Here is a 14,667-nt window from a genome sequence, read left to right as displayed (position 1 = left end):
CTAGCGCTGGATGGCGACAACTAGCGCTGGTTGTCGCCATCCAGCGCTAGTTGTCGTGTTTTGACTATCGCAAAAGAACCGAATATTGAATGTGTGTCCAGATTTTGATTCGATTCAAAATGAATAAAAATGACAGTCTATTAATTTGTCATTCAAGAAAGTCAAGCTGTAATTGATGGTGGCTTCACCGACTTTGGAGAGTGGTCAGACTGTTAAGCTTTTTGTGGAGAAGGTTCTGAAACCAGAATAAGGACTTGCACTTACCCTGCTCCAGCTCACTAAGGCACTGCACTCTTAATAAAAATATGCCAAACTGTGTAGATCAGCACGTTACGACAGTCCAAAAGTTTTGTTGTGCTCAAATGGCCAGATTTAGTGCAACCTCCTGACAGTATGTCGTCAACAGTTCTGTTGAAGTTTCCACTGGCATCTTCAGGCAAAAAGTATAATATTGTTGCTCCTGTCCGCTGCTTGTACCACAGACTTGAAGACTTTCTTAAACGTATAGGTCAGTGTAACTTCAGGTTGACGAACAATGACGTTTTCCGAACTGCGTCGCTGTACGATTTTAACTGACTCTCAGCCGTGTCTTTTACATCGGCATACACTGCCTGCAGAGTGCACCTGTTTCTCCTTGAAGTCAATAATTGTTTCCTGTAAGCTGATCACCCACTTCTGATTCTCAATTAACTGATTCTTGGTTGAGCTAAGTGCGATTTTCATTTGCTTTAACTTGTCATTTTGAAAGCAAACCTGATGAAATGATTCTGCCAGTAACATTGCTAACTTATCCTTCAAAAACCTCTTGCACAGAAAAGTAGTCATCTCAACTGGTGGTTCACAACTGAGCTGATTCAAAGCTTTCGCCATCCAAGCCTCAGCTTTAAAATAATACCATCGGTCTCCTTGTCGCCCGACGCCCACAGCTGCCAATGTAGTACAATGCCTATTGCCTTACAGGCTTTTTCTGCTCGATACGCTAGGGACCTCGGAAACACCGTATTTTTGACCGTAGAGTGCTTTAAAAAAGGTCATGAAATGATTAGACTGAGTTTCCCCGGCTTAAACCCGATTTTTGGTGCAAAAACCATGTTTTTAAATTATTGAGTATGTTAATTTCGTTGGCATATCAGCAAAAGTTGCCTAAACGTGAATTAGAACTATCTGCACAAGATAGCATCAATATTGTGCTATTGTTTCAGGATTTCCCCGAACAAAAATCCAATCTAATGGCGATATAGGGGTAGCTATATACAGTGTTTTAGTCTATCGACATACACTGTATATGATCGTCCCACAAATTATATCGCCATGTAGTACAATGTATTACAGGCTTTTTCAAAAATAACGTATACCCAATTATGGAATAAAGTAGCGGAATAAAGTAGCGAAATAAAATTGGATAAATAAATACTTTAGTATCTTACTATATATAAAGCGAGACGATATATATCTGTGCCATTTTACTGACACCACGGCATCAACTTTAACGCGACTTTCTGCAAAAACCGTAAAAGATATACAACTGAAACTTTTTTGGCTGGGTCAAATGCTTTGATGGCCTCCAAATCAGCATGAAAAATAAAAAATTGGCCAAGGAATAATGATTTTAGAGCCGAAAATTTGGACCCCCAAGTGGTGTCAAAAACGGAAATTAAATAGGTAATAATTATTTTAGTATCTTGAGTCTTGACACCGTTTAGGGTTATATTAAGAATCAATAGTTCCCACAGTCAGACAACGAATGAGTTTAAAAATTCCAACAAAATCTTTATAACATCATTGGTAAAACATTTTCGGACATCTTCAGTACCTAATAAAGATAAGGGTTAATACTCCAATTATATCAGAAAATTTTAATTTGAACTAAAGGATGTTAGCTGTAAAAAGAAGCCAAACTCTCAAAAATGGAATGGGAAGCACTCGGGTATGGGGGGTTGTGAGGCCCCAACTAGTCGGAAAAAATATACTAGTCCCTGCATTAAGGGTGAAATAATTTAAGGACCATTATCAAAAGTTTTATTTTCAAATAAAAGTGGCATACCAAAAGGATCACATGAATTAATACCATATGGTTTCAAAGTTCTGAGTTTTTGTATAAGTAGATGTTCGTTAACTTCTAAATTACTAGGACTAGAATTCTTTAGGATAAAAACATTATAAGAAGCATCAAAATCAGGTCTATTGGAAAGGTTATGTGAGTCTATTAGGTGAGCTGCTAAACTGTAAGTGTCACTATCATCAGATAAAAAATCATCACTATGTTTTAAGGAAGGGTCTTTCAATAATTTATAATAGTTAGCTCTATGTTCGGTTACTCTTTCATGCAAAGTCCTAATGGTACGTCCAACATAGCAGAAAGGAGATGGACATAATTTACAAATGAATATATAGACTATGTTGTAGCTAGAACAGGTCCCTGGAGCTTGTCTTATCTTGACTCCATTAATACAATAACACTTTTCACTTCCTATCATTGCACAACACTTACAATTTCTTTGATGGCAAGGTTCTGTTTTTGTTACAGTGTTATCCTCTGCGTGCAATTGTGGGTTGAGGAGTCTTCTCCGCAAAGATGCGCCTGATCTTTTAACATAACTGAATAGTCTTTTGCCGGTGTTTCTATCCTGGTTGGAGGTCTCCGTTGTACTTGTCGTGTCGGTGTTAGAGGTAGACGACAAACTCGGAGAAGTCTCTATGGTGGACTCAAACTTTTCAATTACGTCTATCAGTGCCGCGTCACCTCCGAAGGTGGAGATAACACGTATTGTGTTATCAGGGGACACAGGGAGCAATATAGAACTGTTCGAGGTGTCCCTGCAGGTGGGGAGCCTGCGTTCGAATGTTTTCACCTTCGAAGAGATGTTGTTGATCATCTTTTTCGGATAGTTTGAGTTCGAAAAGCACTCTTTCAGCTCGTCGATTCTTAGGGCTAACCTATCATTGTCATTGATGATACGGCGGAGACGGAGACATTGGGAATAGATGATGCTGCTGTAGACATGGTTAGGGTGGGTGGATCCAAAGTATAGATAAGACCTAGAATCAGTTTCCTTTACATACAGGTCAGTCTGGAGGTTTCCATCGACGTCAAATGTAAATTGTATGTCGAGGAAACAAGTAAATCCTCCAGGGTCTTCGATGCTGAACTCATCTATATTAAGACCTACACTACTGAGTCTCGAGTTGACATTAGAGATAAATTCTGAAAACTGTCTTTTTGTTCCATCAAAAAAACCCGCTCCATCGTCTATGTATCTCTTTACTGTTGACACGTTTTTCATCAAGTGTTCATCAGAATATACTACTTTTCTCATATAGTAGTAAACTGCTATATTCGCAATTTGTACACAGAGGCTTCCTCCCGTTGGTATTCCGACTAGTTGTTGGTACCAATCACCTTCAAATTGGCCAATAGAAGCTCTGAAGCTGAGGTCTACGAGGGCAAGGATCCATTGTTTGAACTCCTCACTCCATTCCGTTCGACATTCAGTCATAGCAACAGTTAGGGCTTCCATTGCCAAATCGGGTTTAAGAGAATCATATAATGCCTTGTAGTCAAAAGCAAAGCTTCTGAGCCGGCGTTTAGTATTGTGATCAAATGAACTGTTGATGCCGTCTAACCAGTTAAGTGCATCTCCAGAGTCGATAAGTAGATCCCCACAAAATTCACGTTCCAATGAGCGTAAAAATGTGTCAGCAAGGTAAACATCTGAACGTCTTGTAACTCCCTCTTGGAGTGCTGTAATAAGCCTTGCGGGTGGCTCAACACCAGGTTTCAAATCATCTTTCTTAAGCTTGTGAATTTTCAAGCAAGGGTAGAAGTAAGGCTTTCCTGGTTTGAAATGCGGTAAAGTGCTTTGAGCGTTTGTTGGTCCTGATTGGTCAGCTTTGAGTTCATTCGATATACCCATGATACTCTTAGCTGTCTTTGCAGGAATCAACCCTCTTGTCTTTCCGTCAATCCATAGGTTGACCAGTTCTTTGTGCAAGGCTTTGGTAGGGTCGTAGTCAAGTTTTTTGTACAAGGAAGGGTTGCTTAGTTTGTCAACTGATCTCTTTCTCAAAACATCAGGGTCAACAATTATGGTGGCACCACCCTTATCAGCTTTTGTGACGGCGATCTTTCCATCAGAAACTTGACGTTCTAACCATTTCAACCCTTTAAGTTCGTCTTTGGAGAGGTTTGAAGGTTTTTCAGGTTCATCATGTTGGAGTTTGATGTCCAGTTCTGTCCTCATTCTTTCGACAGTTTCATTCACAACTCTGTCAGTGGTGGAGGCTTTTGTTGTGTATCTTGGCTGTCTCAATTTTTTGGGGACTGGTTCAAAGGACTCGTCCTGAAGGAAAGGGGTGTTTTTCTTGGCGATGTTTCTGTTGGACTGGGTGATGACTTTATCTGACAAAAGTTTCATATCCAATCTAAGTTTCAGTTTGTCCACTTTTGGTGTTGGAACAAAACCTAATCCTTTACCAAGTAATGCAATAGCACCAAGAGGGATATCCATGTCAACCAAAACAACAACACTATGGTTCAAGATTGCTCTCTTGGCATCACGTTCAGTTCTACGTTGTTGGTTATGGTGTTTCCTTTTGTAGTTCCTAGTAGTGCGCCCTTGTTCTTGAACTTTCCTCAAAATGTTATTTGATTTGATTGGCCAAGATTTCCATTTATTTCGGTCCTGTAGGCGGTAAAATTCTAACTTCTTTTCAAAATGTTTCTTCAAATTAGAAATATATATTATACGGGTTCCTGCTAGTATTACTAATAGGCGGTGTATAGTATTATATCTGATGAAGATGAGCTTGAAAGATGAGCTTGCAAAAACTATCAGTTCTGAGAGCATAACAAGATCGTAACGGTTGAGCCTACTTAGTGCCTATTTAAATCTGTAAATGTAAATGAAACGCGTTTGCTAAAACTTACAAAATTATACTTCTCTGGAAGATTGTTACAGAAATTGACTAATGCAAGGGGGTTTGTGGATCAATCATAAAGTTAAATAAAGTAAAATTCTAGGTGAACGATGTTTAAGTGATTTGCACTGATAAAGTTGCATAGGCCTAGGGGGCTATAGATGATGATTGGGATGACTGATAAATTTAGATTACTGATAAGGCGAAATGTAGCATGTAAGGTGAAAGCTTTTAACGATTACTTGTTAGAACAGAACTTGAGTTTAGTTCGCTGTGCTAAGTCATCTTGATTTTGATTAAGAGAATTATAATTTGGTTCACAGATCAATCCTTGTACATTTTGTTGAAAATAGTTTAAAGTTGAATTTGCAAATCGCTTAAGAAAATTGCCTGTCAACCGAAAATGTTTAAGTAGTCATGGTACAAACTCAAAAACGAAAGTGTCAATGGTAATGACCCTTTAAGAAACCATAGGCTTATCAGCATCGTAATCCTTGTCCAATGTCCATCTATAATCGTAAACCAACTTTATTTCAATCTATGAATATGATGTTTGCCCATCCTTGTCCATCCATTGAAAATGAATGGTTGACATTTTTTCTAACTTTTTTGTGCTCAAGGAAACTTTTTATCAGTGCCTTGTGATCCGGGACAGTATTTCGACAGTGATAGTTTATGTCAAGACTGTTTAGTCGACACCTACAGTGGAGGAGAGATTCTTACATCCTGTACTTCTTGTCCATCTGGCAAAACAGTCAGTTCTGGATCAGGAACAAATATTGAGGACTGCGAATGGAGTGAGTTCGATTTTAAACATTGCCAATTTTTTAAAACAATTTAGTTGTTTAGTTACAGCATTATCTTTTTAATCGTAAGCCAACTCTAACTCAAGGAATGAATACGATATTTGCTAATCCTTGTCCATCCATTGAATGGTCGAAATGCATTACAACATTTTTGTGCTCAAAGAAACTTTTTATCAGTGCCTTGTGATCCGGGACAGTATTTGGACATTAGTAGTGGATGTCAAGACTGTTTAGTCGACACCTACAGTGGAGGAGAGTTCGTTACATCATGTACTTCTTGTCCTTCTGGCAAAACCGTTAGTTCTGGATCGGGGACAAATATTGAGGACTGCGAATGGAGTGAGTTCGAAATAAAAAACCTATGTAATTTTTTTAACGATGTAATTGCTTAATTACAGTATTATATAATGTATATCTAATCGTGAGCCAATTTATTCAATAAATGAATATGATGTATGCCAATGCTTGTAGATACAATGATTGGTTGCAATGCATGAAAACGATTTAAAATTATCAAGGAAACTTTTTATCAGAGCCTTGTGACCCGGGACAGTATTTCGACAGTAATAGTGGATGTCAAGACTGTTTAGTCGACACCTACAGTGGAGGAGAGTTCGTTACATCCTGTACTTCTTGCCCTTCTGGCAAAACTGTCAGTTCTGGATCAGGAACAAATATTGAGGACTGCGAATGGACTATGGAGTAAGTTCGAAATAAAAAACCTATGTAATTTTTTTAACGATGTAATTGCTTAATTACAGGATTATATAATGTATATATAATCGTAAGCCAATTTTAACTCAATAAATGAATATGATGTTTGCCAATCCTTGTAGATACAATGATTCGTTGCAATGCATGAAAACAATTTAAAATTATAATCAAGGAAACTTTTTATCAGTGCCTTGTGACCCGGGACAGTATTTCGATAGTAATAGTGGATGTCAAGACTGTTTAGTCGACACCTACAGTGGAGGAGAGTTTGTTGCCTCCTGTACTTCTTGTCCTTCTGGTAAAACCGTTAGTTCTGGATCTGGGACAAATATTGAGGACTGCGAATGGAGTGAGTTCGATATTCAATAGTGTCAATTAAAAACGATTTATTTGCTGAAATTTAGCAGTATCTTTCTAATTATAAGCCAATTCTACTCGATGAATGTATGCGATGTTTGCTAATCCTTGTCCATCTATTGAATGATCGTAATGAATTCCTACTTTTTTGTGCTCAAGGAAAATTTTTATCAGAGCCTTGTGATCCGGGACAGTATTTCGACAGTGATAATTTATGTCAAGACTGTTTAGTCGACACCTACAGTGGAGGAGAGTTTGTTACATCCTGTATTTCTTGCCCTTCTGGAAAAACTGTCAGTTCTGGATCTGGGACAAATATTGAGGACTGCGAATGGAGTGAGTTCAATTTTGAAATAAGTTTATTAAAATTATATTTGTTTTGTAACCTAACATTAATTGCACATGAACTAAGATGCAAATTAGTGTTTTTCTTTTTTTCTGCGTCAACTTTACCCTGACGGTGCCTCGACAGTTCCTTTTGCCTGAACAGAACCCGTACTGTACATCAACTAAGACTTGGTTCGTGCCCTAACTGTACCCCAACCATGTATCGGCAGATTACCGATTTCCCAATGAAAAATTGGCGTTAAATTAGTCTATATAAATGTAATGCATACGTTTTAACACGATTTCATCCCATTCCTATTTCCTAACGTTTGAAAAATTTCATTTGTGACAAACAAAATCTAACAGTTATCATTATAAATGCGAAATACTTTATTCTTGCTAAATTTAATTTCTTAGTTTGTGGTCGTGGAAGTTTTCTAGAAGCAGATGGAAAATGTGGCGATTGTAAAAGTGACGAGTTTTCCGACTGGGGTGCAACAAATGCAGACAACTGTAGGTGTCAATTTCAAATCATTAAATATTCTGACATATTATTATTTATTTATATACTTTCTTTTCAGTTTAATAACTTCAGTTAAGCAAGTACATATGGATTATAATATTATTTATCAGTGTTCTCGAATGAAATTTATCCCTGGAATCCGTTAAATTTTATGATTGTTCTGCGCGACCTCTTAAGATATATTTAATAGTAATACCAGGATTATTTTCATATGACAAGAAATGGCCGCTTTTATTTACTGATACTGTTATATTATTATTCAGGTAAGCTGTAAGAAAGATAAATTGTAAATCTTATATTGAGCACGTGTCAGATTTTCAGATTATGATAAAAAATAATCTCAGGTTCGGTTACTCAGTATTTCTACGAGATGGATATTTCCAGTAAAGTAAACGAGAATACATTACATAAAAAATACAGATCATATTGGCGTATTGAATCCGGATTAAGGATCTTCTTTGCCTTCAACGACCAAGAGATGCCAAATTCTGCTTGTGATATGACCATCGAAATACAAGATATCGAGCTCGAAATTGATGTAATGCATTTTAGAAACACAATCAGTGATCCGGAAAAACTTATCACATATACACTTGGTGACGACGAAAATGAACTTACGATATCCGCACTTCAAACCATAATGATCGATGTGCAAGATAAGGTACGAATAGAAATAAACGAGGAGCGACTTAGGTTCACAAACCATGGAAAGTATGTCGTTGATAGCGATGCCCAAACTATTTCAATAACCGCTTCTGAAGAGAGCTGTTTGAGATTCCTTGAAGAATACAGCTACATCGAGCGATTGCCGGAGATGATTATTTTATCCAGCGGATCGACGAAATTGATACCGTTACTTCAATTCCTGTTATCGAAACACCGAGGGGAGAAGTCATTCCTATCGAGTTATGCAAAGCAGCCTTTTTCCGGGACTGCTTCGTAGTAAACTTAGGATTTGAGGACACGTGGCTGGATGAAGATAACGTTGTGAAGAGCATCAAGATACCCCTAATACCAGAGAACAGGGCGATCGAGGTTACATCGAACTTGGGAATACTATACCGTGTGCAAGACTTCCTCGTAGATTCAGACTTGTCAGATGGCCAATCCCAGCTAGGCTTGTATTTAGAGACAGAGAATGGAACAAGCATCAAAATTCTTAAGTACATCGAATACACTGGACCTGGTGAAGTCATCAAACCAGAGCCATTGGAGGAAGAGGGAACTGAGAGACCACCACCCAAAGCTGTTACTTTCCACCGCCAAGAAGTGACGGATAAGCCGATCGTTGTAGTACCCCCGGTAATAGAGGCACTTTTGAATAACAACACAATTTTCAATTTCATGACTCCATCAGAGGAAGATAAGGATGAAAGCGAAGACGATGATAAGGAGGAAGAAACATTGAATACTTTTAAACCTCAGTTGAATGATGCCGTGCTGCCTGTAAAGTCAGTCAAGGTAAAGGAAAAAGAATACACGGAGAACAGAGAGAAGCCTAATCTACTTGGCTACTTTACATATAATGGGTTTTTCGACATAGGTGTTTCGAAAAGCAAAATAAAAAAGAAGAAGAATTCGGAGCAGGTTGAATCTAAAACAGAAGAAATTGAAGAACAACCGATGAACCAAGGCATTGATCAAGACTCTTTTGTTGAGGCCATAAAGGCATTTCAGAGATTTAATGGATTTCCGGAGACCGGTGAAATATCAGAAAAAGAAGCTGAAGTTATGACGTCTGAAAGGTGTGGAAACCGTGACACTTCCTTCAAGGACGAGATGGGAACGTTCAAATGTGAAGAGGGAGAGGGTGTGATTGAAAGTGATAGCAATTCAAGAGACCCCTGCATTCTTGATAATGATAGTGTGTTGAACATTTGCACTCAATATCCAAATAGATTGGCTGATGGAACCAGAAATGAAATTTGGGAAAACAATGACAACTATTATTTTGAGTTTGACGTCGAGTTTGGTGCAAAAAGCAAATCACAGTCTCATATAGGAATCGCCTTTAACCACAATCAAGTAACTCATCAATCCATCTACGTGATGGTAAATCACGAGCGTCAAAACGAACGACTTTCCTTTAGATATGGAATTTATACTCGAGGACGTAGAAAGGGTGCTGGCAGAAAACCACCCTACGTATATTTTGACCATGATCAAAGAATTGCTCATCGTTTTAAGATTAGACTGACTGTCAAACCAGAAAAAGCATCCATCGCAGTTAATGGAAAAAGAGTGTTCGAGTTTGCCACAAATTTGGACGCAGATTCTTCAGTCGTCTTGTTCACGCTGGGAGGCTCGAATTACCTAAATCACAAGATAAAGATTCTAACATCCAGGATATGTACTAGGAACCAGGACCACGTATCAAACACAGGAGGAAGAGCCAAGCGGTACGCTTTGTCTAATTTCAGATGGTATCCTAATGGAAAATCAATAACTTACACCTTTCTCAACCACAGCTCAAATCTAGGTAAGTTTCAAATATCATGATGATGGCAAGTTTAGGTAAAATGCACTATTATTGAACTTTATTATTGATCATTTGGTCGACAACGGATCATATTTTGAAAAGAAAATTTCGGGAATCATCCTTTATTGATTCATCATAACATCTAAATTATATATCAGCCGACCAATCTGACTGTTGAAATAGAAAATGTGGGTTTTTTCTGGTATAATGATTAAATCGAGGATTGTATGATAAACTTACGATTCTCTCCTTTAGGAGAGGAGCTTACTCGAAGAGAAGTTATCAGAGCAATCGAGGTGTACGCAGGAAATGGAATCGAGTTTCAAGAAGCAAATCCATCAGACGTCCATAGCACTGACATTATTTTCATGTTCATGAACGATAATCGGCACGCTGATGGTAGGGTGTTTCACGGTGCTGGTGTTGAAAAGGCCCACGCGTTTGTCCCAGTCAATGGAGAAATTCATTTCAACAACTTTGAGACTTATTCCGTGAAAAAACAAGACGCAGGGAAAACAAGTTTGTTTTACGTCGCTCTCCACGAAATTGGTCATGCTCTAGGTCTAAAACATTCGTCGCTTCATGATGCCGTCATGAACGAAAAGTTAGTTTCTATTTGAGTATTAGTAATAGTATTGATGTCTTGTAAATTGAAAAATCTTCTTTCTTGAAAAATCTTTGATTTTGACATGTCTGCATACATGATGTGTATGATCACAAGTCATTTAGCGTAGATTATCATGTCAAATGTGTTTTCATCCTATAATTTGATAATTTTAAGGTACGAACACGAAAAAGCTTACAATGTGGTAGCACTTGATGAGGATGACATTGATGCTATTTCAGTGCAGTACGGTAAGATATATCGTAGAATCACTAATACTATTCACTATTCAGGAGTGTTTTAAAGTTGTTGTACTTTATAAGTGTATATTCACCTACAAGCATAATTGCTTGGCGTGATGAGGTACATCTTTGATTGGTCGAAGGTCTTTCAACAACACAGCATCATCACTATCATAGTAGTCCCCGGCTTATCACGGGTTCATACTTCATAGCGGTATTAAACATGTTTTTCTGGGCCCAAACATTCTACGCTCCTACTATGCTATTACTGGTCTCTTGACTAACTCCCAATCATCTGTCCATATGGTAGTGTGTCTGGACAAATAGATGGTATACGATGCCCTCAGGCTGATCTCGGCGATCTTCTTGTCATGTATCGATTGTGTCATGTATCGATTGTGTCATGTATCGATTGATTTTTTCAATCACCCAGCATATGGTTTGGTGTTGATTGTATATTTCTTTAGTAGGTGGGTTAGATTTTACTGAGAGTTTAGTATAAGCTTAAAGTGAAAGAGGCCGGAGATTGGCCCATTTTTGCGGTTCAAATGATTACCTTATCGGACTTTATTTGAACGGACATTATAAATTGGATGCTGGAAGCTCTAGCGTTCAATAGAATGCCCGTTGAAATAAATTCCGACAAGGTGGTTAAATTAAAATTAAATGCATTAAATGAATGCCTTCAAGCGTTCATTTTAATGTCCGTTCAAAATTATGTCCGTTTTCGCAATTTCCGGTCGAATAAAGTCCTACTGGATAGGATTAGTCTTGTTGACAGAATCTGTGCAAGAGCGTATATCTAGCTTTCTTTTTCAGATTCTAAAGTTATTTTCAACCTTTTCTTTTCCGCTATTCTTAGCTTGAATGATTTATATTTTAAAGAAAAGACAAGTTAAAATGTTGTATACGGCAGGAGACGAAGTAAAACAACGGTTAGGGTCAGCTATTCCACTCCATTCGACCAGTCTTGACTATGAAGATATTAAGGGGCTCGCTGAAACTGTTCAATACGGTGCCCGACTGCCTTACCCCAGTAACTGCCTTGATTCTATCGATGCAGCTTTATACTTCTACGACAGGAAGATCTCTCCACAAAACGACAAAATATTCCTCATCTCGCACGGTTATACTTGGATGTAAGTCAATACTGGATTTACGGAGAGTAAGGAAGTTTTCTGCAGACACAATAATCAAAACGAAATATTTCGAATTTCAGGGCTCAGACCCCATATAATGTGTAATGTGTGTCTAATTTTTGGAGTTGTTCATTAATCTATCGGATAAAATTTAAAGAATAAAGTTTAAAACGCCCAGGTACGATGCAACATCATTAGCTATGCAAGGTGGCTATCCAAAACGAACAGCCGAGGTCTTTCAAGGGGCCACTGGTGTAGTTGATGCTGCGTTTGATAGTTAGTTACCAAAATCATATTTACTAATAGGGGTAAAACAAATAAAAGAACCAGAGTTTAGTATTGTATTAATTGTAGTCTGGTACAACTTTGTAGTTGTACACTGTGCAATACTACACGTTTTAAAATACGTATTAATTATAATATAACAATGGTATTGCAGACCATTATCATGATCAATTATGAATATAAAGCATTTTTGTGGCTTCTTAAATACATCGATTTCAGCAGGGAAATTCGTTGTTCTCATCATTAAAGACAAGGTATTGATTTACGAATGGGACATGGTCCTTTTCCCCCGCCAAACAGCAACCTTGTCGTCATACTTCAACCTTCCTGCCGGTACCAGGGTAAAATCTGCTTTCAACCACTACAAGGGACCGTGTAAAAGTAACAAGGACATCTGCGCTAAAACAACGCTCGTCGTGTCTCCTACGAAACATTATATAGTGACATGGACCCGAAAGGTGGGATATAAATTTTCTAGTTTATCGGACTGTAAATGTAATCATCACAGTGTAGTAATTCCTGAACTCTTAGACAGGATCGTCATTAGTTATTTTGGTCCTCTTATCGTCTCAATGCAGTAAACGATTTACCGTTTAGTAAATAGCATATTATAAATTAGAAGTAACATGGTTTGTAAAATTTCCTTAATTTTAAGGAAATCCGAGCCCATCACATCCCATCACCTTATCGATTTTTTGATTTCTAAGAAGCTTGGCACAGTGAGTGGAATTATTGGTAAGTGAATTTCCAACTGTTTCAGTCTTCTTACTCTTAGATACTGAAATCAATTTATACACTGCTACCAGGGTCGTCAAGTCAAGACCACAACAGTTGGAAATGGAAAAGATGTTATTGGTCAAGAAATGGGGGATAGCCAGTTTCAGGCGGCATATGAGTACATGAGGACACGAGGGGACACCGAGGAAAAGGAAGTTATGATATTTGATAATAACAAGGTGAGAATAACGTTTATTTTGCTGTCAGTTTCAGTTTCATCATCTCTTGTATGTTGATCAGACTTAGTCACTTTAGCAGGTGTTGAATAAAGTTATATTTATATATTAACAATTAACGGGTGATACTCGTAAAATATTTGTTTCAAATATTATTATGATTATATAAATATAAATATAAATATCAAGACCGTCGACGAGTCCAAATTGGCGTGCGATGAGGTACACTATATTCAATTAAACGCTTGGTTTGCTCTTTCAGGCTGCGATAAGCAGAGTTTACTATCCGGGAGACGATTATAAACTTCGAACAGGTTGGGTGAGCACACCAGATTTCTTCAGAATTTTCGGATGGTGTGTTGCTTAAACAGTATTAGCCATTAAATCGTGGAAAATTGGGAAAGACTATATAATAGTAAAACTATATTATGCATGAACAGCATGATCAATGATATGTGATAAGAATTTTATGAACAGTTTGTAATTTATTATACTTACTCAATCTCTTGAAACCCTCATTTGGGATATTTATAACAATAAGAACAATTACTGATAATGTTACTATTTTAGATCTTATAGTTATACAAATATTTTGTCTTGAGTGTGCTTAATCACTTTACACTGTACAATCGAATGTCGGGATTTTTCTAAACGGGCCCCTGGCAAGTGAAACCGAGCGTGCTAAATCACTCTACAGTCGATCTTCGAGATTGTTCTAAAAGGGCCCCGACAGTTGAAACCAACTTCAATCGATGTATTTTCGGACGCTGATTCCGAATCACCCCCTATGACATAGGGTTAAAATGCTCCCCTGACGAGATATTGGTGAAAAACTGTCTCGATCACGTGATATGACCGTATAAGGAAGTTAGTCCAATTTCTCGTTAGGGTTAGGGTTTCAGCGTATGCTTTTATTAAGGATTGGGTTAGGGTTAGGGTTGGGATCAGATTAGAGGGTTAGGGTTTCGAATAGTCGTTCAGGACCAGCTAGGGAACGAGTAGAAAAAGTCACGTGACAGTCGAGTGTAGAGTGATTAATCATCATCCAAGTGAAACCATTCGGGTTCGACATTTTTCTTATCTGTTAACGCTTATTCCGAATCACCAAACAGGACATTTGCATTCATCGGAGCCAAATAGAAAATGTTTTAAAGTTAGTAACGTGATAACAAGTGTAAAATGATTAATTATTATATTGATCATCCCAGATCACAGATCGCTAAATTCAGAGATCAAAAATGTCGAGCACTTAAGTTGCTGTTATTATTACTATTAGGCAATTTGTTAATTTAACTGTTAACAGGCGGGATCAGATTCGTTT

At 37.7% G+C, this 14,667-nt stretch overlaps 2 protein-coding genes across 2 annotated transcripts in view; both read left to right on the top strand.

The window, feature by feature from the left end:
- LOC134815499 (deleted in malignant brain tumors 1 protein-like) overlaps window positions 1–8,596 on the top strand; it is a 22,490-nt gene extending 13,894 nt beyond the window's left edge. Inside the window, exons 20-25 of the mRNA XM_063824037.1 lie at window positions 5,553–5,714; window positions 5,901–6,062; window positions 6,625–6,786; window positions 6,969–7,130; window positions 7,539–7,634; window positions 7,989–8,596. Of these exons, the coding sequence (XP_063680107.1) occupies window positions 5,553–5,714; window positions 5,901–6,062; window positions 6,625–6,786; window positions 6,969–7,130; window positions 7,539–7,634; window positions 7,989–8,587 (1,343 nt within the window). The 3' untranslated portion in view covers window positions 8,588–8,596. The remainder of the gene's footprint in view (window positions 1–5,552; window positions 5,715–5,900; window positions 6,063–6,624; window positions 6,787–6,968; window positions 7,131–7,538; window positions 7,635–7,988) is intronic.
- LOC134814917 (uncharacterized) lies at window positions 8,596–14,667 on the top strand. Its single transcript, XM_063823256.1, has 8 exons — window positions 8,596–10,123; window positions 10,379–10,727; window positions 10,905–10,978; window positions 11,886–12,108; window positions 12,287–12,384; window positions 12,613–12,851; window positions 13,200–13,349; window positions 13,609–14,667. The coding sequence occupies exons 1-8, from the start codon at window positions 8,989–8,991 to the stop codon at window positions 13,711–13,713; spliced, it is 2,373 nt and encodes a 790-aa protein (XP_063679326.1). The 5' UTR covers window positions 8,596–8,988; the 3' UTR covers window positions 13,714–14,667.

Source organism: Bolinopsis microptera, chromosome 5 (genome assembly GCF_026151205.1).
Source record: "Bolinopsis microptera isolate Bmic1 chromosome 5, MBARI_Bmic_1.0, whole genome shotgun sequence".
NCBI classification, from domain to species: domain Eukaryota; kingdom Metazoa; phylum Ctenophora; class Tentaculata; order Lobata; family Bolinopsidae; genus Bolinopsis; species Bolinopsis microptera.
This window is presented reverse-complemented; position numbering and strand designations above follow the sequence as displayed.